General features: G+C 40.1%; 1 protein-coding gene and 1 non-coding gene across 2 annotated transcripts; both read left to right on the forward strand.

Moving 5' to 3' along the window:
- Positions 1-804: 804 nt before the first annotated feature.
- c3b.2 (complement component c3b, tandem duplicate 2) lies at positions 805-20065 on the forward strand. Its single transcript, XM_027168513.2, has 44 exons — positions 805-956; positions 1135-1155; positions 1246-1281; positions 1431-1460; positions 1730-1922; positions 3721-3886; positions 4063-4133; positions 4592-4683; positions 4776-4858; positions 6447-6534; positions 6665-6767; positions 7096-7210; positions 7730-7845; positions 7931-8074; positions 8858-9073; positions 9190-9390; positions 9464-9622; positions 9708-9837; positions 10079-10147; positions 11148-11429; positions 12407-12635; positions 13226-13311; positions 13516-13655; positions 13830-14039; positions 14328-14394; positions 14532-14618; positions 14700-14903; positions 15080-15155; positions 15255-15414; positions 15560-15670; positions 15850-15994; positions 16093-16256; positions 16476-16631; positions 16828-16887; positions 17006-17096; positions 17727-17778; positions 17864-17948; positions 18199-18288; positions 18381-18486; positions 18615-18704; positions 18812-18889; positions 18974-19054; positions 19231-19378; positions 19778-20065. Exons 1-44 carry the CDS (start codon positions 862-864, stop codon positions 19914-19916), a joined length of 5265 nt encoding a protein of 1754 aa, XP_027024314.1. The 5' UTR covers positions 805-861; the 3' UTR covers positions 19917-20065.
- Positions 5862-6023, forward strand: LOC113657162. The gene has a single exon (XR_003444108.1). It is a non-coding gene; the product is annotated as a U1 spliceosomal RNA (small nuclear RNA).
- Positions 20066-24109: the final 4044 nt, after the last annotated feature.

A 24109-nucleotide genomic window follows, 5' to 3' on the forward strand; every position in this document is an offset into this window, starting at 1 on the left:
GCATTTACACACATCTTGGACCTTGGAACCGTCAGCGACGAACAAACACAACCTCCTTCACACGAGGGATCGCTGAAGGGATCAGGATTAGACTTTTAACCAAGCACCACTGCTTATATAACTGAGCGATAAGGTGTTGACATTTACATAAACTATACAGAGTGTGTGTGTGTGTGTGGTTGGGGGGGGGGGGGGGGTTTGAGGGGGTTGGGGGCTTTCCTCAAATGTCCCAATTCCTCATTTCTAATTCCAGAATTTGGGGAAAAACATCCAAGATGCTCATTGTATTATATTTTCTTACTAAATAATGCATACAAAGGTTTTAAATTTGAATACATAAACTTTGCCTCCTTACACATAACCCTTGCTGGTGGACACCAAAAGAGTGTAAAGAATGCACGACGAATTTTACAATGTTTAAAAGATAACAAATTTACTCAATAGAACCTTCTCGGATCGAATCGGTGAATATATTTTCTTCAATTTAACAGGAGATGAGCCAATGGTGGGATTTGGGTTTAATTGTGAATGTTTGTGTTTGGTGAAAATGGGGCTTATAATCACTTAGACAAGGCCATCTTATGTTGGAACCGAAATGAAATATAATTCTATTTTTCCCCAACTTCTGTAATGTTAATTAAAAATCCTGGAATATTCATATATTCATTATTAAAATATATAATATAAAAGGAACCGTCCAAATTTTACCCTGTGATGGAAATTCCCAGATTGCCGATGCTGGTCACAGTAATCAATTGAACGTTGTGAAATAGTGGGACGGTTAAAATAGTGGACCGAATGCATTACCTATTAGCATTGGTCTGAGGTTGTTATACTCTGTGTAGCAGGTCATCTGCAAGGATGTCCTCATTAACGCTGTTACTATGCATCTTGTCTTTGTGTAACAAATTAAATGCTCAGTTTAACTCACGTGCATTTGAGGATCGATACACTCGGTAAGTCGCATTTTCCCTACAAAAATATTCAAATTTTTATATATGAAGCTGGACAATAAGAATAAGCGTGTTTTGGGTTAGACTACACTATTGGCCAGTACAAGTGTGTTAGTTTTAGACATTCAGTGCTTTACTAATTCATTCCTGCTCCATCTTTGCTTGTATAAATCTATTACAGGCGCAGGTTGCGTCCTTGGAGGTATGTGTCTGAGTTTCTGTGTGTGTGTGTGTGTGTGTGTGTTAAGAATGAACCGAAATCATGTGGAAATTAACACTTCTTTTTACGTAGTCTACATGATCGCTATCCGTTTTTGCTTCCTGATTCGTAAGTACACGATTAATAATCTTTAAAAGACAACGTCCTTGTGGTGCAGTTTAGCCAATGTCTTTTCAGTACCGTCAAAGATTAATGGTTTTCTTTTATATTCAGTACAATTGTTTGTCTCAGTGTGAGAATTTTTTCTCTGTTTGCAGAATGGATCCGGACTTCGACCTGACACCAAAGTGAGGAGACTATATTTTTCTTCTCTCGCACTGAGCACACACGTAAAAAATCTGGTGTGGATTTTTAAATTGTAGGAAATGCGAGTTGGAAACGAGTTATGTACCAGTCATTCAGTCACCAGCCTGTCTTTTATGAATTTATGACTTTCATCGCAGAACTCAAGACCGTCACATTTAGCTTAAATTTCCAATGATTTGTACATGATATAAGCTAGCACAAAGCCAAACAACTGGTCAAAAGAACAATATGATGTGGTTTGTTTCTGCAGGTTTGCCATGGTGACTCCAGCAGTGTTGAGAGTGGAAAATAAAGAAAATATCCTGCTGGAGGCATTTGGACTTTCTCAGCCTGTCGGTGTTTCTCTCTCAGTATATGATTTCCCAGTCAAGTCAAAGCTACTGTGGAAGGGAACCATCACGCTCAACTCGGATAATAACTACAGTGTCCTCCAAACCATCCAAGTAAATTCTGTTACATTTGTTAGGGCTTTGTTCACTGCTTTGGATCTGCTATTGTTTAGGTGCAACCTTGTTGGCTACGGCCCTTATCTGGCCATATGATCAGTCAGTGTGGAGAAATTCTCAATGAATTTTTTTAGTTTGATGAGCATCCATCATGAAGACTTGAACCCATATTCATAAAGATTCCATGAATGATCTCAGAGAGCTTCTAACTTAGCTTAAACATTTCTAACTAGGAATCTTATTTTAAAAGTGATTCAGGACCAATCTCAGAGAAACTCTGAGCAAGGAAAATACAAACACTTTTATCTTCGAGAGAAGGCGGAGCTAATCTCGATGCTAGGCATTAAACGATCTTTAGCAGACTGTGATTGGTTGTCCAATTTAAAAAAAAGTTCTTTTAAAGTCTGGTCTTTTTCAAGCCTTCACTGTGTCTCTATGTTAAGATATTTGAGACTATATAGTATTATGTAGGGATTACATTCGTGACCGGTCATATTAGAGATAATTATTAGAGCGCTAACATCTATATGTTATAAATGTAGTAAATGTAAACATCTCAGAATTAGCACCAAATAATCTCATTTTTGTTGCTGTGGCATTTCGGCTCTGTTTTAAACGTTAACATATCTCTAAATGACATAGCGGCAGAATATATATATATGCTTTGTGTCAGAGATTTCTAATATGATTGGTGAGAAAATAGTCCCCACATGATCTAATCTGTATCATCTTATTAACTCACTATTATGTAAATATTCTCCACAACACATTTCTTCTCCCTCTTTACCTTTCGGCTATTTTCTCCTATTTTTTGGGGCAAGTCGTGGCCTAATGGTTAGAGAGTCTGACACGTAATCCTAAGGTTGTGGGTTCGAGTCTCAGGCCGGCCACGACTGAGGTGCCCTTGAGCAAGGCACCAAACCCCCCAACTGCTCAATGGCTGCCCACTGCTACGAGTGTGTGTTCACGGTGTGTGTGTGTGTGTGTGTGTGTGTGTGTGTTCACTGCTGTGTGTGTGCACTTTGGATGGGTTAAACGCAGAGAACGAATTCTGAGTATGGGTCACCGCACTTAGCTGTATGTCACGTCACTTTTTTTTCTACAGAAAAAAGCCTCTTTAATGTCCTCCTCCCTCTTCCAAAGGCTTTTTGACCTTAAGAGCTCTTTTAAGTATTAAGATGTTTTATGAATAACTTTTAACTTTACTAGAATCTTCTCTTTAATTATAAGGAAAAAGGCCCACATTTATAAGGATTTTCTTCGAATTACGTCACTAGGAGGAACTATTTTTACTAAGAACTTTCATGAATACAGGCTCTGGTCATCTCCTCGATTTATACAGAGAACACTTAGGCTGTAGTCAAAACCACTGATGTCAAGTCCAAGACCAGGACAATTAAAGAGAGACAGACTTTTATTGAGGCCTAGACCAGTGCTCAGCACCAGGAAATGCCAAACTCTAAGTCATGTCCAAGTCCATACAGAAAAGTCATAAACCCATGTCCAGAAATAATATTCCACTTGGTATTTTTTCCCCAGTGTCTCTCAGTCCCATATGTCCTGTCCAAATGGGTTAGAAAATTTCCATCTGTAAAGTCGTTAAGGGAAAATGTTCTTTTCCATCATATCTTCATCATCGGCCAAATTACGTTTGACCTCATTTAAAACAAAGAATGATGTACAGTAAATTAGCTGCCATTTAAAAGGAGAAACAGAAAAGCTTGTATTTCACACAGCTGCCGAGTTACTTATTAATTATATTAATTTGCTGATTTCGATCGAATCTTCTGCACAGATTAATCCGAGCTTGCTGAAACCAGAAGAGAAAGAGACCAAGTATGTCGAGTTAGTCGCCGAATTCGGAGACTACCATCAGGTTAAGCACGTCAGTAAAGTGTCATTCCAGTCTGGTTACATCTTTATTCAGACTGACAAACCTGTCTACAACCCAGGAGACACAGGTAATAACCCTAAGCTTAATTTAAACCTTGTCTCAAAGTGTTTTTATGATCAATGAAGTATCCAAAATATCATGTCATGTCTAGTCGAAACGCTTATCATTATCATCAATATTTTATCATAACACATTATATTGTGAATTGCCGATTCTGAGGGTCTTTTTTTTCCCCTTGTACAGTGCGTTGCCGAGCTTTTATTTCTAACGCGGATTTTCAAGCATTCAACGGCACCATTTCTGTTGAAATCCAGGTAAAAACTCTATTTCTTTATATCTATATCATTTTCACTTGACAGTAAAACTGAGTGTAAAGCAGTTTCTCATTGGTGGCATCAAAAAAATGATATTTTGAGGGGCAAAGCTGTGGAGGTGGATATAAAATCAAAGTGGCTTTTATGTCTGAATAATCACCTGAGATGCGATTTATAGATTAAATCTCTGTACAGTGGATCCCTGGTCTGTCACTTTTGTCACAGGATAAGCTTCGATCTCTACTTCTTTAGTTACTCACTGTGCATTGGAAGTAATATACACACAAGTATACATACAGTATATTGCCAAATGTTTTATGGACACCCCTCCAAATCATTGAATTCAGGTGTTCCAATCACTTCCTTAAATTTTTAAGTTACAATACTTTAATCTTGAGCTTAGTGCCTGTCTGAAGCCAGAAATTTCATCACTTTGCTGTTCATCTCTGCTGTTTCAGAATCCGGATGAAATTACAGTGCACAGCATACCGAGGAGCAGAGCAGCAGACGGCATTTACTCCAGCACCTACGGACTCTCGGATATCGTCAAGTATGTATAGTTATTCAATGTTTTTTTTTTTTTTTTTATTTTATTTTCTTGGATTACTCACTGTTAAACTCATGCATTTTATTATTTTATAGAGAGGGCAAGTGGAAGGTTGTTGCCAAATTTGACCACTGGAAGGAGAACACATTTAGTGCTGATTTTGAGGTGAAAAAGTATGGTAGGTGTTTATATTTCTGTGTCCTTGTCGAAAATAATTCAAACCTTTAGTAGCAGACAAATATTAGACTTTTTAAAATGGTTTTGTTTATAAAAAAAAAAAAAAAAAAAAGTGCTCACTGTGCTCAAGTGGATTTTATGCCTGACATCGGATTTCAAATTTGAAATTTAAAACCTCTTTACATCATTTTTGTTAGTGGTTTCGAGTTAAAATATTATATTCATAATACTGTACATATATATAATTATCTGTATATTATGTTCATAGTACATACACATCTGTAAATTACTGTTTGTAGTAATAGCCATATCTTTTGTTACATCCTTCTGCAAATTTCAGTTATAATTATAGCCATCTGTATATTATGTACATAGTACACACACATCTGTAAATTACTTCTATATTAACACTTTATTTAACTCATTAAATCTTGTACAAACTGTATATCCTGCACTTGCTGCTATTGCACTCTGGTTAGACCTAAACTGCATTCCGTTGCCTTGTACTTGTACATGTGTAATGACAATAAAGTTGAATCTAATCTAATCTAATCTAAAATGTGCCCATTTATCCAAAGTGTGATCTTCTGTGCATAAATATACATGCTTAAGTAAATCAAAGCATCTCTTGGCACTAATTTGAACAATTCACTTCTTTTCATACAAATTGGACAGACTCCTCTAGTTGCACTCGTGACACATTTTTAGTAAAGGATTTAATGCTACGCTGGATGTTGCGCAATTGTGTTCCTTTTCATCATCATCAAATCTTGATTGATGCCAGATCTTTGACTATTATTTAATGGAGGTCCTCTAACAAACTCTAGTGATGTTCAGCAAGAGCAGTTGTATACATATTGATATCCCAGGATGTGACGTTTTAACTATACACAGCTAGACCCCAAACATCTGATGGTATCTGGTGTCTGATGGCATCCGTTTGCACCAGATCTAATTCATATGGGTTCATAGCAATGTGAATACTTTTAGGATTTCTAAATAGGATACTTACCTGGCAGGGGCAATACCATGATCAAGGAGGTGATTTGCCCAAAGTGAGACTCGGCCATTGCACTCGGGCTGTGCTGAACTTTGTGAATTCCCCAAATGCGGGAATCTTGACTGCATAATTTCTGATAGTGGGGACTGTGTTCGTGCTCTCCCCTGTTTTGTGTGGGGCAAGTCGTGGCCTAATGGTTAGAGAGTCTGACTCGTAATCCTAAGGTTGTGGGTTCGGGCCGGCCACGACTGAGGTGCCCTTGAGCAAGGCACCGAATCCCCCAACTGCTCCCCGGGCGCTGCAGCATAAATGGCTGCCCATTGCTCCAGGTGTGTGTTCACGGTGTGTGTGTGTGTGTTCACAGTGTGTGTGTGCACTGTGGATGGGTTAAATGCAGAGAACAAATTCTGAGTATGGGTCACCGTACTTAGCCATATGTCATGTCACTTTGATAATGTTATGTTAATAATTTAATGTTAATAATGTTAATAGTTTAATGTTAATAATGTTACGTGCCGTTGTTTGGATGGAGGGGAAAACGCTTGTGCAAGGTGCTTCTGTGTTGGTAATGTCATTTTGTCTGTTCTAGTGCTACCAGCATTCAATGTGACACTAATACCACAAAGGACCCACTTCAGTTTGGAAGATAAGGAGTTAAAGGTGGAAGTGTATGCCAGGTCAATACCATGTTCCATTTCTTTACTGACTGTGTCTTGTAGAGTTAGGCCTGATGTCTTATATTTTCCGTATACACACAGAGTATCGGGTGTCGTTTTTTCACTCAGTGTTATTTTGTCAACGATACAGATATTTGTATGGCGAGGATGTGAAAGGTGTTGCGTACGTGGTGTTTGGAGTGGAGAGAAATGGAGAGAAAGTGAGACTATCGTCCATGAAGCAAGTGAACAATGTGAGTGAAATATAAAGATCCTCTTTATGACACAATGAATGGGATGTCAAATAACCTGGAACAAGGAAGAAAGTCCTCAGGCACATAGTTCCTGGGATGGACTCCCAAATACTGACCAATCCTGAAATTCTAACTGATGATGATTGACTAAATATCAGGTGTTTCTCTCTTGAATAAAACAAGCATATATGAATTAAACATCTGAACAATTTTAGATCGATTTTACAATTCAACAAGATTCCTGCGATCAAAACTGGTTTTGGTAATAAATCTAGGCTACTGTACCTTCACTTCAATCTAACACACTTCCGCTCCTGACTGATTGCAGCTGGATGGTGGGATCGCCACTCTGACCCTAGCCGAGCTTAAGAGCACCTACCCCGACATAAACAGCATGGTGGGCTCGTCCATATATGTCAAAGCTTCCGTCTTGACCAGCTCAGGTAGGACATCTTTGTCACAGACACTTTGTCATTATTCTGTGTATAATCTTTATGTTTAAAAGAACATTTACTCAGGAAAAAAAACAAATAAAATGAATAAAGCATTGTCTAGAAATACTCAGAAGTCTTTCTTGAATCTTTAGGTTTCACAGAATAGCCATCATGCTCTAGGGTAAAAATGGGTGTGTCCCAAATCAGTCTATATTCACCAGTGATCTTATTTAAGATTTTCTGTCCCTGCATGGGCTCAATATTTGTACAATTGACCTCGCATACGATTGTATAGCACTGCACAAATGTACAGCATCAAGTTTTATACAGGTTGTGCATTGTGTGGTTGCTGTTGTGCTTACAGATAGGAACGAGTCAGTCTTATTATTTAACAGGTGGAATTTCTATGTATTAAATGCAGACACACAACTGTCTGGATATATTTTGGTAGAATCTCTGTAGTGCTGTGTACTGGGCAATACCCAAGTGTGGAAAGTCTGAAGTATGTTGATGCATTGTCCTCCTCAGGAAGTGACCTAGTGGATGCAGAGAAGACGGGCATCAAAATAGTCTTAGCACCATATGTGCTCGCCATCAAGGACACACCACGTTTTTTTAAATCTGGGCTACCGTTTCAAATGATGGTAACATTTCTCAGTAGTGCTAAATACATAGTGAATTGCATTTGGGTTATGTGTACATTGAGATGTGTGCATTTTGGTGTCTCAGGTTACGGTTAGCCACCATGATGGCTCCCCAGCCCCCAACGTTCCTGTGAAAATCACATTACTGCCCACGCCAATCACAGTCCACAGCGGCACCATCAAAGTGTATCTTAACATGCCTTCTGACTTGCAACCTGTGATGCTAACAGTAAGTCAATTCATACTAATATTACAAACCTAAACCACAAAAGTTTTAGAATTTTATGTCACGATCCTATTTGTTTGTACGGAGTGTGCAGGACAACCAATGATTCACATGTTGGTTTAGGGGTCCAAGCACCAAATGTTTGTCCCGATCGCCGTTCTCATTGCTGTTTAATTCTTGGTTAGAATTTCACTGCCCACATTATGTACGAGGTTTAAAAAGTTCACACTGTGTCACTCCATCTTGTACATCAATATTTTTTTCAAAAGTTATTGGATTTTAGCAAGAAACTGGAAAACCCTGCTTCCTGTGTTTTTTTCCTATGTCTGAATAGTTACAGCTTTACCTCTGATGGTTTAACACCCCTGAGTTTGGAGACTCCTTCCTTATAATAATAAAATCTCCACACAGTACTTTACCATATGAACAATCACACAAGCTTTATATCCAGTTATTCAGATTCTTCACTTTTCTCCACAAACCTCTCAAATTGAACCAAATTATAGCAAACACATTCATTTAAGCTTGTGGTTTGCCTTGTAGTTGACATTACTGACAGTTCTTCAGTTAATAGCAACCTTATGACCAAAAAATTAGCCAGACAAAGGAAGAGTTCGATTTACGCGATTAGCATTTAGTCATCACTTGAATTTGCAATTTTTATAAATGATCCCTAGCAAAGGACCTTAATCACCGTGCTAGAACATCTAAACATCATCGAGTTTGTTAAATATCTAAAATAAAACCAAATTTTCTCACAGACCGACTTGTAAACTGTCTTTGCAGGCAGAGACGATAATGCCGAATTTGAAGCAAGAACAGCAGACGAAGGCCGAATGGTACGTGGAATCGTACTTGCCTCATAATTCTTTGCGGCTGAATCAGCTCATCATCAAGCAAGATGCGAATACGGTGAAGACTGGACAGACTTTAAACCTTAAATTGCAATTGAGAACCTTCTCACAGAAAGAAGCAAGCTACCTTAAACACGTCTCCTACATCGTAAGTCACTCTGTCGACTGTATCATTATTGTTTATGAGTAATAATAATACATACAGAAAAAATGTGTTTATGGTAAACTCAAGAGAGTAAGTTAACTATTCCCTGCACTCTCTAGGTGCTGAATAAAGGGAGAATAATACGTGCTGGCAGGGTAAACATCGAAGGGCATGAAGTGATAAACATTCCGCTGCTGCTGACTTCAGACATGCTGCCTTCGTTCCGCTTTGTGGCATACTACGTATTGCCATGGCAATTTAAAGTGGAGTTGGTGGCCGATTCCATTTCAGTGGATGTGGAGAGCCATTGTGTGGAACCAGTGAGTCAATGTGTGTTTAATGTTTGGTGTTTACTGGTGTATGGATGTCCCATTGACATGATCATTGTTGTAGCTCAACGTGGAGCCGCTGAAAGGTGAGGTGACGGACTCATATTTGCCAGGCAACAGCTTTAGCTTCCAAGTCAGGGGTGCCCCCGGAGCAAAGGTCAGCCTAGTCGCTGTGGACAACTCAGTTTTCCTGCTAAGCAAGACCCGCCTGACACAGAGGAACGTGAGTGCTTTCATATTTGATGATCATGATGATGATGATGCTCTCAGTTAACATTCTGCCCTTTAATTCGGTTGTGTGCTTCCAGATTTGGAACACGCTCAGACAGGGGGATTTGGGCTGCTCTCCAGGTGGCGGAAAGGACAGCTTGGGTGTGTTAATGGACGCAGGCTTGAATTTTCAGTCCAGTTTCGGTGTAGCAACTGATAGTACACAAGGTACATTTTTATTGCACTTGATGTTTATTATAATAGCAAGGTTTTTGTTTTGTCCTCTACCTGGTGTTGTGAATTCTACAGCAAAGTCAGTTTGTGTAAAAAATCAGCCCAATTATATTAGGGTATTTTTGTTAACTATTTTTATGGTAAGTCTTAAAATTTTGCACGATGTGAACTTACACGATTCTTTTGCTAATTAAATAATTAAGTAGAAATGAATTATTTCTGTTTTTCTGATTAGGTCAACCGTGTAACTGGAGGTCTAGAAGGAAGCGATCTGCTGAGAAACTGAGACTCAGAGACCAGCTCGGTAAGTAATGCCTCATATATTATACAATGTGTACTTGAAAAGGCCAAATTCCTGAAGTCTTAATAGCGAACACTATTCATGCACACATTAGAAAGATTAGTATGACATAAAATGCCAATAAATCTGACTTGTTTACAGAAATTGTTGCAATTCTGTTACAAGACACTATATTGTTCTTGCTTTTTTGGCTTTACCATGGGTGCACAGTGATCCAAAAAGAAATTACGTTTCCTTCTGATGTATGTGGGCTACACAGAGGAATGGAAAGAAAAACCCATTGGACTTGAAAACGTAACCCTTTAATCGATTTGTTGAGTTTGTTTTATAGTTAAATTGATACTCGTGGACCATTTTGCCATTTCAGAATTTCATTCATTTATTCATTTTCTACCGTTTATCCGAACTTCTCGGGACACGGGGAGCCTGTGCCTCAGGCATCATTGGGCATCAAGGCAGGATACACCCTGGACGGAGTGCCAACCCATCACAGGGCACACACACACTCTCATTCACTCACTCACACACACACACACACACACACACACACACACACACACACACACACACACACACACACACACACACACACACACACACACACACACTACGGACAATTTTCCAGAGATGCCAAATCAACCTACCATGCATGTCTTTGGACCGGGGGAGGAAACCGGAGTACCCGGAGGAAACCCTGAGGCACGGGGAGAACATGCAAACTCCACACACACAAGGCGGGGGTGAGAATTGAACCCCCAACCCTGGAGGTGTGAGGGAAACGTGGTAACCACTAAGCCACCGTGCCCCCCATTTCAGAATTTAATACCCAAAAACAATTAAGAAACTAGCCCTGTGGCGTGCAGGACGATTCGAGGCTTAGGTTATGTTTCGATGAGAATGGAGAGAGAGAGAGCACTGAGAACATTGAGTTTACACGATGACGATGACAGTAACGCGAATAATGTTGACATGTTTGTGTTTTTCTGTTTATTTGTGTGATCAGAGAAATCCCATTCTGACCGGTTTCTGCAGCGCTGTTGCTCCGATGGCATGAGGGAGATTCCCATGCCGTACTCATGCCGCCGCCGTGCTCTTTACATCACTGAGAACTGGAGCTGTGTGATGGCTTTTCTCGAGTGCTGCTCACAGTACAGGGGTGAAGAACTGGGCAACATCACCCCACCACCACCCACCACTCCAGAGCCACCATCCACCACTCCAAAGCCAAAATACAATCGAATTATGGTCCGTGGTGAATTTCTGGACCAAGAATTTGCTCGAGAGCGTAAGTTATCTACTTTCATTTTCACAATATTAATTAGCACATAACAAGGCAGAGTTTCCTTTTAAAGCACATCCTGAAATGCTTTATTGTTCCTATACCACAACAATTTGCTTTTTTTTCTTTTCAGTTCATAATTGAACCAAACAGAGCCCTCTTTGTTTACGTTTGTGAAACATTTTGTACTCATTGACACTATAGCAATTATAAGGAAAGAACAAAGCACAATATGCTCTCTATACTGAAGAATGCCAGAAGTGTTAATCTTAGTGTTACAATAAGTTCCGCTTAGATACTGTAACTTGAATCACCCGGCATACCGGGTCCACGTAGTTACTATGGAAAGGATAATGTATTCTAACAAGCACACTAATACAGTGGGGCTCGAAGGTTTGGGCACCCCAGGTAAAAATTTGTATTAATGTGCATAAAGAAGCCAAGAAAAGATGGAAAAATCTCCAAAAGGCATCAAATTACAGATTAAACATACTTATAATTTGTCAAAAAAAAAGTTAGATTTTATGTCCATCATTTACACTTTCAAAATAACAGAAAACAAAAAAAAAAACGGCAACAATTTGATGCCATTTGGAGATTTTTTCATCTTTTCTTGGCTTCTTTATGTACAATAATACAAATTTTTACCTGGGGTGCCCAAACTTTCGATCCCCACTGTATACATTGAGATAGACTGAGATACTTTGAAAAATGAGTGTCTGTAATTTCACTCTTTTACCTGTAATTCTGAATTGTGTTTGGTTGCGTTGATTGGCATCTCTGTAAAATTGTCCGTAGTGTATGATTGTGTGAGTGAATGAGAGTGTGTGTGTGCCCTGTGATGGGTTGGCACTCCGTCCAGGGTGTATCTTGCCTCGATGCACGATGACACCTGAGATAGGCACAGGCTTCCCGTGACCTGAGAAGTTCGGATAAGTGGTAGAAAATGAGTGAATGAATGCATTTCTGCCCTTTTACTGCAGGTACTACGTTGGGTCTTTCACTTCCTCATCCTCCAGTTTTTGCTAAGACTGTCGTAGTTACTTCATCTATACGCACGGCAGCAAAAGTGGTAATGGAGGAGGTGGAGGAGGACAATGAGGAGTACAATGATGAGGACTATGAGCTGGATGACATTTATGTTCGAACCAAGTTTTTTGAATCCTGGCTGTGGACTGATGTCAAACTTCCTGAAGCACCCGCATCAGATGGGTAAGATTTGCTTCTCTGTATGAGTCACTCTAGTCTAGATGCTACATTTTATGGCATTTGGCAGACGCTCTTTTCCAGAGCAACTTACATTTATTTCATATATACAGCTGAACAATGGGGGTTAAGGGCCTTGCTCAGGGGCCCAGGAGTGGCAGCTTGGTGGCCCTGGGATTTGAATTCACGACTTTCCGATCAGTAGTCCAACAGAATGAAGTGTTTTTATTTGTCTTCAGTTATGGTCTGATAGATAACTCCAGTTGGATAGAGACGTTGCTTATATGTTTAACCCTCATTGTTGTTGGGGAAGTTGTGGCCTAATGGTTAGAGAGTCTGACTCTCAACCCTAAGGTTGGGGGTTCGAGTCTTGGGCTGGCCACGACTGAAGTGCCCTTGAGCAAGGCACCAACCCCCCCCAACTGCTCCCCGGGCACCGCAGCATAAATGGCTGCCCACTGCTCCGGGTGTGTTTTCACGGTGTGTGTGTTCACTGCTGTGTGTGCACTTTGGATGGGTTAAATGCAGAGTATGGGTCACCGTACTTAGCTGTATGGCACGTCACTTTCACGTCACGTCACTTGTCTTTTTTTCAGATTAGCTGTTTTGCCAATGGATCATGTTCTCCCCGACAGCATCACTCAGTGGGGGATTCTGGGTGTCAGTGCATCATCCAAAACAGGTGCTTTTCTTTGACTCCATTTCCATCTGTATCTCTTTTTGTTCTTTGTCCTGTATATGTCAGACTCTCCTGCATTGTTCACCTAGTGGTCCAACTTTTTTTATTGGACGTCCAACGTACAGAATATACATCAGGAGGATCAGTATAACTTGACAAGTTATATACATTATGTGCATTCTGAAAACAGATTTTGCGTTCCCGCAGGTTTCTGTGTAGCCGAGCCATATAATATCAGAGCATGGAAGCGTTTCTTTATCGACCTTCGTCTTCCTCGTACAGCAGCCAGAAATGAGCATGTGGAAATCAAGGCTGTGTTACACAACTATGTGAACGAGAGCATGAAGGTCACCTCCTCACATCTCATGCTTTAGTGCATCACTTTATCCAACGTGGTTGATTTCTGTTAACAGGAATCGCTTAGACTGTGCATCCTTCGGGAACTTTGAATGCTATACAATGCTCCTAGTGATACAATGCTCCTACTGATGTTTTGATTGTTAATCGATGTTCACACACAGGTGCTGGTGGTCCTGTCTAAGACGGCGGAAATGTGCAGTGTGGCGTTTACTGAAGATCATAAGCAGGAGGTGTTTGTGAAAGCTCTCTCCTCCGTTCTCATCCCCTACACCGTAATCCCGCTCCGATCAGGAGCGCTCCCCCTGCAAGTCACTGCTGTGTCGCGGAGCTTCATCGGAGAGGATGCGGTCCGTAAAAACCTCCATGTGGTGGTGAGACTTGATCTGGAACTTGTATTATTTAGATTAGCTTGTATTTGAAAAAGATTTGTGGTCAGTATTAGGTTGTGAGTTCGAGTCCTACGTCCACCAAGCTGCCACTGCTGGGCCCCTGAGCAAGGCCCCTAACCCATAATTGCTCAGTTGTATAAAAAAAATGAGATAAAATGTAAGTCGCTCTGGATAAAGGCATCAACTAAATGCTGTAAATGTAAATGTAATCATATTCTGTGAACATATTGTGTTCACAATCGTGTATTGTGCATGTGTGTGTTGCTGTAGGTCGAGGGCATTCAGAGGATGCACGTGAGAAGTTTTGTGCTGAATCCTGCTGAGAAAGGAGACAACAGTGAGACTACTTCCTGTTCCCTTAATTTAATAATTCAAGAGTTGTGTGTGAATGCCACAGTAAAGTTGTGTGTGAATGCCACATTTACCAAATCTTAATGTAACACAGATTTTCTTTGTACTTTGTTTGGTCCGCAGATGGAAATCAGCTCATTCGGGTAGACAAAGCTAAGCTGAATTCGGTGGTTCCCAACTCGCTTCCAGAAACATTTGTCAACGTCAGAGGTAAATAATAAGTTACTTCCTAGCTCGACTGTCTTTGCTGATGACTTTATTTGTTTTTATTATATTTCTGTGTGTATTTAGGTAATTTGCTGGCTGACAGCATCGATAACTCCATCAATAAGGACTCGCTTGCGGCGCTGATCCGAATGCCTGGAGGCTGTGTGGAGCAGAACCTGGCTAGCATCACGCTGCCGCTCATCGCTGCTCACTATCTGGACCGCAGCTCACAATGGGAAAGTGTGGGTTTTCAGCGCAGAGACGAAGCCTTGCAATACATCAAAAAAGGTAAGATGAGGTCAACTCTAGCGAAGACCCTGATCTAATTCTTAGCAAATTTTCTTTCTTAATGAAGAACATTTCAATTCTGGTGGCTCGTGGTTTCTTCAACGTTTCTATTGCACTGGATGTCAAACCCTTAATCATGAAGTGTTTGTGTATTGATTTCTCTGCGTATGTCTCAGGATATGACAACCAGCTTCATTATCGCAAAACGGATGACTCGTATCCACCGTATCGCAATGAAGGAACCAGCACCTGGTACTTTCACTATTTTTGCAAGATAGGAGACATATAATCGATTACATCAACCTGCCTTTGTTCCCTTATAGTAATCTTTCTGCTTTCTTTGTGTCACAGGATCACAGCGTTCGTGGTGAAGGTGTTCTCCATGGCTTATCCATTCATTATAGTGGATAAGCAGCACATATGTGGTCCTTTGCTGTACCTGCTCAAACACAAGCAGCTCACATTTGGAGCATTTAAGGAGGACAACCCTGTCTACACCACCTCCATGACGGTGAGGAACTGGACTCGATAATGATGTAGCTGTCACAGTTGGCCAACACATTTGCCACATGGGGAAATCCTGTGCATTATGTGGAAAGAAGTGGAAGAGGAGGGTGGATTGCTAGTCTAATGGTATTTGTACTGATTGTGTATAGGGAGGTCTTCAGGGTGCTGAGTCCAGGGAAACTCTGACTGCATTTGTACTGATTGCATTGGCTGAAGCTCAGAGTGCTGTTATATGCAGTGATCCAGAAATAAACACAGAGGTAATACACACACACACACACACACACACACACACACACACTAAATTCCTTATGTATTCTTTTAATTATCTAACTTTTGCAAAAAGTAAAGACAATCACTAGTTCATATTCCCCAACATCGATTTCATTCTGTTTTCTTTTAATAGTTCATGCTTCTGGCTTCTCCACTGTTTTTGCAGGTGAAGTTCAGACAAGCCGGAGAGTACCTGAAGGAGCGATACCACCGGCTCCGCAGACCGTATTCTGTCGCGGTCGCCTGTTATGCCTTGGCCGTGAGCAATCAAGGCTGCTCTAAGAGTGTATTGCTGAAATTGGCATCACCGGGTACTCACCTGAGCCATCAGAGAAGATGTGTTTTATGTTATGCTGCGATTTTTCATGCATTTGAAGAGGGATACTTTTTCTTTGTCTTTTGATATCAGACCACACACACTGGCCAGATGCAGACAATTCCTTCTATACACTGGAGGCGACGGGTTACGCGCTGCTTGCCCTGCTTAAAGGCGGCCATTTTGAGGATGCAGCCGCTCCGTTTAAGTGGCTGAATCAGCAGCGACGGGTTGGGGGAGGATATGGATCCACACAAGTATGATCAATATTTGGATTTATTTGTAAATTTATTTGGCAATTTTCTAAAGTTGGAACCAAGAATGTGGGTAAACTGGGTAACACTGTTCCTGATCTTCTTTTTCCATCCCAAGGTTTTACAAAATGTAGTTTTCAATGTGCAAGTGTACATGTGGACCTTCACCTACTGTATATATTGTCCTGTACAAGATTCTGAATCTCCTTCCCTCTCTCTTAGTCCACCATGGTGGTACTGCAGGCTCTGTCAGAGTACCTGGTGAAGAAACCCCCTCCGTCTGACATGAACCTGCGAGTAGACCTGAGTGTTCCTGGTCGCTCGGATATACGCTGGGGGTTCACCAATCGACTGGCCCATGTGGCACGTTCCTCTCGGGTCAGTCACACCTGATTAGCTCATTCTATTTTTTTGCTATCCTATCTATATTTACCTAGCTCCTCCTTAAGTAACTAGCAGTAACCACTTTCTGTTATGGCAGTAAATGTGACAAATTCAAGCTACCTGAACGTGAAACTCTTCTGCACTTTCTATATAAAGGATCCAACATGTCACACTTGATAATGTTACACAGGTGCCTCTAGATCTGGACTTTACAGTGCTCGCCAATGGAAATGGACAAGGAATCCTAGAGGTATAAAATGGCAAACACACCCAAGATACCTGCATCCCAAGCACTTTTTTAATAATTTTTTTTATCATCTGCATTTGGGCAGGTGTGATGTCTATCTTTTTCTCTCCATCCTCTGTAGGTTGTAACAGTTTACAATGAGTTGCCCAATGAGGATGAGAAGAGCTCCTGTAATGGTTTTGATTTGAACGTTACCATTACTGAAAGCAACGGTACATCGTTTTTATTCTTTCACTCAATTTCTTTATGTGCCCTGTGGGCAGTAATGAATGAATAGAATGCTTGTTGTTAATTAAATTGGGCAGGTTTATTAATGCACTCCCTATCGATTCCACACCATGCTAGCCAACTGTCGGCAAGTTACCAGTGATCATTCAAGGAAGGAGTACAATTACGAAAAACAGGATTGTCACAGGTAGTTTGCAGAGATGGGGGACGCGAGTCATATGACTTGACTCTAGTGAGACTTAAGTCGCAAATTTGAGACTTGAGGCTCAAACATTTTGTTACCATAAAACTGTTCGTGACCATGCCAGGTCTCCAAGATAGGGGTGCGTGAGGAAAAGAAGAACCGCTTAGATCTACAAAAGAAGTCTTCTGAGCACTGCAGATCTCCCAAGGGTTGGTGAAAAATCCATTATAGGATTTATGGCCAGAGAATCCTTTCGAGGGAATGCTTCTTGATCAATCTCTAAGCTGAAGGACTGACATTCCCAATCAATTTAGACCCTGATTTAACACTATAGACTCAAGGGATAGGGTTCATACTGTATATCTTCAGGATAAAGGATCGATTGTAGGCAAAATGTTTATCAATGCTCTGAAATTTCTCTGCATCACAGAGAAGCCTAATGCAGATGTAGAGAAGGTGTACAAACTCGACATCAGAGTGAGGTAAGCCATTCATACAGTATGTAATAGCATAGCATCATAAGAGCACTGCAGTATTCATGTAAGCATGAACGTTTTTTCCCATTAGAGCTCTGGCACATCAAGTACGCATGGCAGTTCTCGACATCAGTCTGCCTACGGGATTTGAACCAGAAACCGCAGACCTCGAGCTGGTGAGAAACTAAACAGGCTGAAAATCATGCCACCGCAGTTAGGTAATTATTGTGTAATTCAGACAAGCGTAGACGAACAATGATGTTGATAAGATGTTCCGGGGATAATAGCATAGTAAAGAGAGCAAGATTTTTTTTTTAGGACATTTCATCACAGTGACAGTCAGATAATAGAAAGCTCACAGAAATGCTACAATTACTCAGACACAGAACTTTTGGAAATTTGTTTTCTATGCTCTTTCATCTACAGCTGGCCAACTCTGTGGATCGCTATATCAACAACTTTCAAGTTGTAGATAATCTGAGTGACCGAGGATCTCTTATCATTCATCTGTTCAAGGTAACATGGAGGATTATATGATGCTGAAGCCCATCTTCTTTAAGTAAAATCCTCTATATATCGTACTCTATCTGTGTGTTACATGCGTTTAGGTATCCAACAGAGAGGCAGATATCATCACCTTCAGGCTGAATCAGAAGTTTAAAGTGGGCCTCCTGCAACCGTCTATAGTTACTGTATACCAGTATTACAACCCAGGTACACACAGTGTCCTTCTGTTTGTCTGCTATTTCTGGTTAAATGAATAAAAAATGTATTTGAAATGATAGTTTACAGCAAATCTATGACGTGATTCTGGTGAATGACGGTCAATTGTGTGTTTTAAGATAAACGTTGCAGCAGGTTTTACACTCCACCAGAGGACAAAGAGCAGCTCAGTCAGATCTGCAAAGACAACGTTTGCCGTTGCACACAAGGTAAATCCGTGGAAAATTTGTAAGGGGAAGTCAGCAAGGATTATTTAAATAAAAAGGAATGAAATGCCATGCTTGTTTTGTGATCAGTTCAAGACATATTTGTGCAGGCGACTGTTGCGTTATGAAGACAGCTGCTGAGACATACACAGAGAGGAGGAACGCTGTGTGCAGGGGAATCCACCATGGTAAACATTACAGATTACCGTTACGCTAACTGAGCTGCTGTGAAATAACATCCATTGTGGCTCATGAGCATATTTGTTTTCCAGCTTACAAGGTCAGAGTGTTGAGCGTCGGTACAAGCCAATACGACAGATATGTGCTGCAGATCCTTAAGGTCATAAAAGAAGGTGCAGTGTTTGTTTTCTTCTCTAAAACCTGTAGACTTTAATAAGATAATGTTTTTGGACAACACTGTGTTGTATTTGTTTTTTTCCTTAAATGGTGTGTGTGTGTGTGTGTGTGTGTGTGTGTGTGTGTGTGTGTGTGTGTGTGTGTGTGTGTGTGTGTGTGTGTGCGCACATAGGTTCTGAGGTTGGTCTAAAAGAGATGGACACGCGAGTGTTTCTGTCTCATGCTGGATGTAGGGATGGGCTTAATCTTCTCACCGGGCAGGACTACCTCATCATCGGTCCATCGTCTGATGTCTGGCAAGCAGGCAGTGACAAGAACGGGTAATGTTAAACACTTCACTTGGCTGTGCCATATTGTAAACTAACTTCTCATCACTTTCCGGCCTTTGATTTCTTGCTCAAGTTGTTCCTGTGTGTATTTGTGTGATATGTAACACTGCAGTTCACTCAGATGGTCAGCAGAGGAGGCACTTACCTTATAGATGGCTATAATGTGTCTGAAAAAAAAAGCTATAATGGTTTATACAGGACAGCTTTGCTCCTTCTGGAGCACTCACTTTCTCTCGAACTTTCACCTTTTACAGAATCGGTGGTTTAATGACAACAGTTTGAGAAATGTATGTCCAGCAATCATGACGATGAGTTCCAGAGTCGTGTATTATTGAGTGTTCTTTTTTACTTCTACTTAAGGCTTAAGATCGTGTCTCTTCTTATGTACAGATACACATACGCTCTGGGGAAGACGACGTGGGTAGAGCACTGGCCATCATCAGCCGATTGCAACGCTGCGGCACGAGACAAATGCATGGAGCTGGAGAAATTTACAGCGGACTTGCAGAACACCGGCTGCCAGACCTGAGAAACACACACACACACACAGTGGTCTGTGATCACTACCTTCACACACAATCTCTAAGTGTCTATTGTACATACAAAACCTGTATCATAGTGAAACATTTCCAATAGGAAAGCCACAAAGCTCTAAATAAAACTTTACATTAACAGTGACATTTGTCTCCTCGTTCTGTCTGCCTTGGAATCAAAGACTCCCTGTTACATTGCACTATTCTGTTCATTAAACAGGTTAAAGATTAGTCAGGGTGCGGTGTTTACTCGCGGACAGTGTGTTGACATTAGCCAGGTTGATTTAGAACACAACCCAGACTCGGTGTCTTCCCTGGATCTATTTGTGATGAACGGCCATCTTGGATCCGCTGCCCTACTTGTCTAGGGTCAAGAGAAGGAATGTTTCTAACGCTGGAACGTTTTTAGTAACCGGCCACGTTTCCACAAGCACTGATTTGAAACTTTGTCTCTCATATGAGCCAGCTAGGATTAATCTAACTGCTGCTACAAGCTCAAAGGCTATTAATATTTAGCTCATGAACTGTTTGCCATCTTTAATGATTAAAAAAAAAATCTGGCAGAGAAGTTGATCACATGACCATGTCAGCATTTCTGTCTGTGGTCAAAAATTCTGAAGGCATGACGCACACACATTTACATGGAAAACAGATTTAAAAACCACATCAACGCTAAAGACTACAAACAAAATCTGAGATTATCAGTAGAATTGAAAATGTATTTACTTTTTTTATTTAGATTTAAACATTGATACGTTGGTCTATTTTCATATATTACCCTAAATGCCATTTTTAAACCCAATGACATCTCTACAGTAGTGTGTTACAGGTCAAGTGGAATTATTATTAGCATTATTTTTGAGACACATGCTTCAGAATAACAGTAAAGAAATAAAACACTTGGGAGACGCTGATAAAGGAGGAACATAATAACTAGATTTGTAAAGTTCGTCACGACAAACTTTGATGTTTGCTTTGACGATGGAAGTATTCGCAAAGGCCAGTGCTTTTTGGAGGTGAGTGGACATAAGGGTCAGTGTTACTTTTGGAAGCAAGTAGACAGAAAGCTAGGGAGTGGAGACGAGTATGTGACGGCATCCAAATACTCTTGAGGAAGTTCCCCACATTGGGCTGTATTTTGAGATGTCACAAGTCCATGTTGTGCTAATTTTTAATTTTCACGTGATGTCACGTGACATCATCAGAATACACATGAGGAAGTTCCCCTCATTGTTCTGAGTGTTTTGATATGTCACATGTCAATGCTGTAAAAAGTTTTTTGATTTTGCATATTTTGGGGCGGAGCTGCGGGACAACCGAAAGGCCAGTCGGTACACCAATTTAAAACTTTGTTCAGTATCACCCTAAAGTACCTGGCTGAGTTTGGTGTAGATAGTTCGAAAGATTGTTGAGTTATAAACCTCCAAAGTTTATAATGGGAGTCTATGGGGAAAAAGGCTATTTTGAGACCCGGTACCGGGAAGTACTTAGAAAAAATAATAGCAACAAACTTCAGACAAGGTTCTACGACATATCCAATTTGGTTCATGTGGCACAAAAGCCCTAGGAGGAGTTACTCTTGATAAATTTTTGTCTAAGCTTAAATACAATGGCAACATAAATAGCCTTTTAATTCACTATTATTTACATTTAATGTGAAACCTTCACAATTTTAGTCAGCTCCTGCTATCATGACTATAAACAGCCGTAACGCAAACGCAAAGCTTGTCACGCTCCTTCCATAAATGTTAAATAAAACATCTTACAGAAAACATCTTCATGTCAAGTATTACACAATATTCTAGATATTGAGATGAAAAGAATTGTGATGTTGAGGTTGGACACCACAGTGTGCCAAACTCACTGGTTTTATGTTGTAGTTCAGTGAGATGGCCAGTAGAGGGAGAAATTTAATCATTTGACATAAAATTTGACATAAACGTTTCCTCCGAGCACATTTGTCTCTTTAAACAGAAAAGATTATGATGTGCGGTTCTTTATAAACATATATTAATTTAATAGAATATCAGTTTAAAAAAAATCACATGGATTAATAAGGATTTTTTTAATATCATACCTCGTGTTTTTTTAATCACTTTGCTTTCTAAGCTTCACCTCAGTTAAGTTAATGTAGGCATCATAGTTTACGATTTACCTCAGGTGTTGGATGCTTCAAAACCTTTTATAAAGCTATTGTGGTATTCCGATGGTAAAAATATTTTTTTTGTAAGGTAAAGAACTTTGTGTGAAAAAAAATCAAGCCCAAACTAATATAAACTTAGCTGTGGGGAAAAACTGTTGAGGAAACCTGACTAGCACAATCTCTCGATTTTATGACTCAACAAACCCAAAGTTAACTTATTAACTTAAAATTTTATGATTACATATATAAGAAAAGTGGAAATTAAGTACAATTTGTACACTCATAAATACAGTTTGGCTGCTTTTTTTCAGTTCCTTTTTGTCCCCCTCATTTTGACTCTTAGCTAATGCTAACTGGCTTAATAACGTCTAGCTCATTTAGCTAATATCCCTCAGTTAAATTATTATTTTTTTGTTTAACAATAAACATTTATTCGAAATGCATAAAAATACAACAGGCAAATCTCCTGCATTTTTTTTTATCTTTCGTTACCTTAATTTCACTCATGTTTGCCAAGAGATTTGACCTGACTAGCTGCATTAGCAAAGCTTCATTAAGAGTGTCACTAGGAAACTCAGCTTTTATAACGGAATGAAGAAATAAAGCAATGAAATAAAATATTCGCACAGATACTTACTTACGGGAATTGACTTGTGACAGCTGAAACAGCGTTTTCATTGACTAATTGTTTGAACAAGTTCTGTGACGTTCGCGAACGGACCGGCTCTTTGAGTCGAATCGTTTAATTGAACGTTGGGAACTGACTCACAAATTTAAGCCGCATTTTCTGACCACTTTATTTTATACACTTAACTACACACAATACACACATAGAAATCGTCAACAAACTGCATGGTAATTTAATTTTTTTTTCCGGCAATAGCCTTTAATGTCGCTGTTTTTATAATAGATTACGGTGCTGTTGGTTGAAGATTATGTGTGTTGTGTGTAATAAGTGTATCAGACAAGATCAGTTATGATAATTGGAAATAAGTCATAATTAGTCATAATAATGAAGCACAGACCCATCCATGCATTTTCATGGGGCATGGAGCCTATCCCAGGGGATTTGAGGTACAAGGCAGGGGACACCTTGGCCAGGTGCCCACTCATTACAGGGCACAAATGTACATGCACACAGACAATTTAGAGATGATGTGTAGTGGGTTTTCTCCAAGTTCTCTTCAAGTTTCTTCTCACCTTACAAAAAGTAGTGCCAGTAGGTGGACTCCTAGGTGTGAGTGAGTGAGTTTGTGCACAGTGTGATCATGACAATAGACTGGGGTCTATTCCACAATTTAATTCTGTTTCACCTCTAATCTTTCCTGGGATTGGCTCTGGAACTGTAAAGTGTCTTATGGGGAAAAAATGAATGATCTCTGGTCAAAATGTCTCAACGATTTGTCTGGTTTATTTTTTTTTTTTTAAATGACACAGAGTCATTTAAGAATCAGCTCTTAGTGTTGAGTTGAATTAACTGGTCTGTTTCATGGAGAGCAGGAATTCCCATCAGCAGTTTTAAACCAATGTGCCTCGACTTACAATGCAGTGCAATACACTCTTTTCACACACACTTATTTAACACCCCATTTTGTGTGTGTGTGTGTGTGTGTGTGTGTGTGAGAGAGAGAGAGAGAGAGAGAGAGAGAGAGAGAGAGAGAGAGAGAGAGAGAGAGAGAGAGAGAGAGAGAGACCTTGGTGCTCAATAGTCAGCCATAACATGGAGAGGAAATGAGGAACAATGCCTTCATGAATCTTCCTGCAGAAGAGAGAAAGAGAGAGATATTTTATAAGTAATCCTGCATTGTTATACTACAAGATGTTTGCATTATAAAATATACACACACACACACACACACACACACACACACACACACACACACACACACACACACACACACACACACACTTCAAGTGTGAAAGTAAAATCAATAATCAAAAAATCTGAAAAATAATCAGTAATGAGAATTCAGCTCAGAATGAGCTTTACATTCTCTCTCTCTCTCTCGCTCTCTCTCTCTCTCTCTCTCTCTCTCTCTCTCTCTC

Source organism: Tachysurus fulvidraco, chromosome 1 (genome assembly GCF_022655615.1).
Source record: "Tachysurus fulvidraco isolate hzauxx_2018 chromosome 1, HZAU_PFXX_2.0, whole genome shotgun sequence".
Taxonomy (NCBI): Eukaryota; Metazoa; Chordata; class Actinopteri; order Siluriformes; family Bagridae; genus Tachysurus; species Tachysurus fulvidraco.

Excerpts from the sequence above, each read along its gene's own strand:
- c3b.2 (XM_027168513.2), top strand. The coding sequence starts at position 862 with ATGTCCTCATTAACGCTGTTACTATGCATCTTGTCTTTGTGTAACAAA. Across the intron at positions 6,535-6,664 it reads AAGGTGGAAGTGTATGCCAG|ATATTTGTATGGCGAGGATG; the intron begins GTCAATACCATG and ends TCAACGATACAG. Across the intron at positions 15,671-15,849 it reads ATCCAGAAATAAACACAGAG|GTGAAGTTCAGACAAGCCGG; the intron begins GTAATACACACA and ends CTGTTTTTGCAG.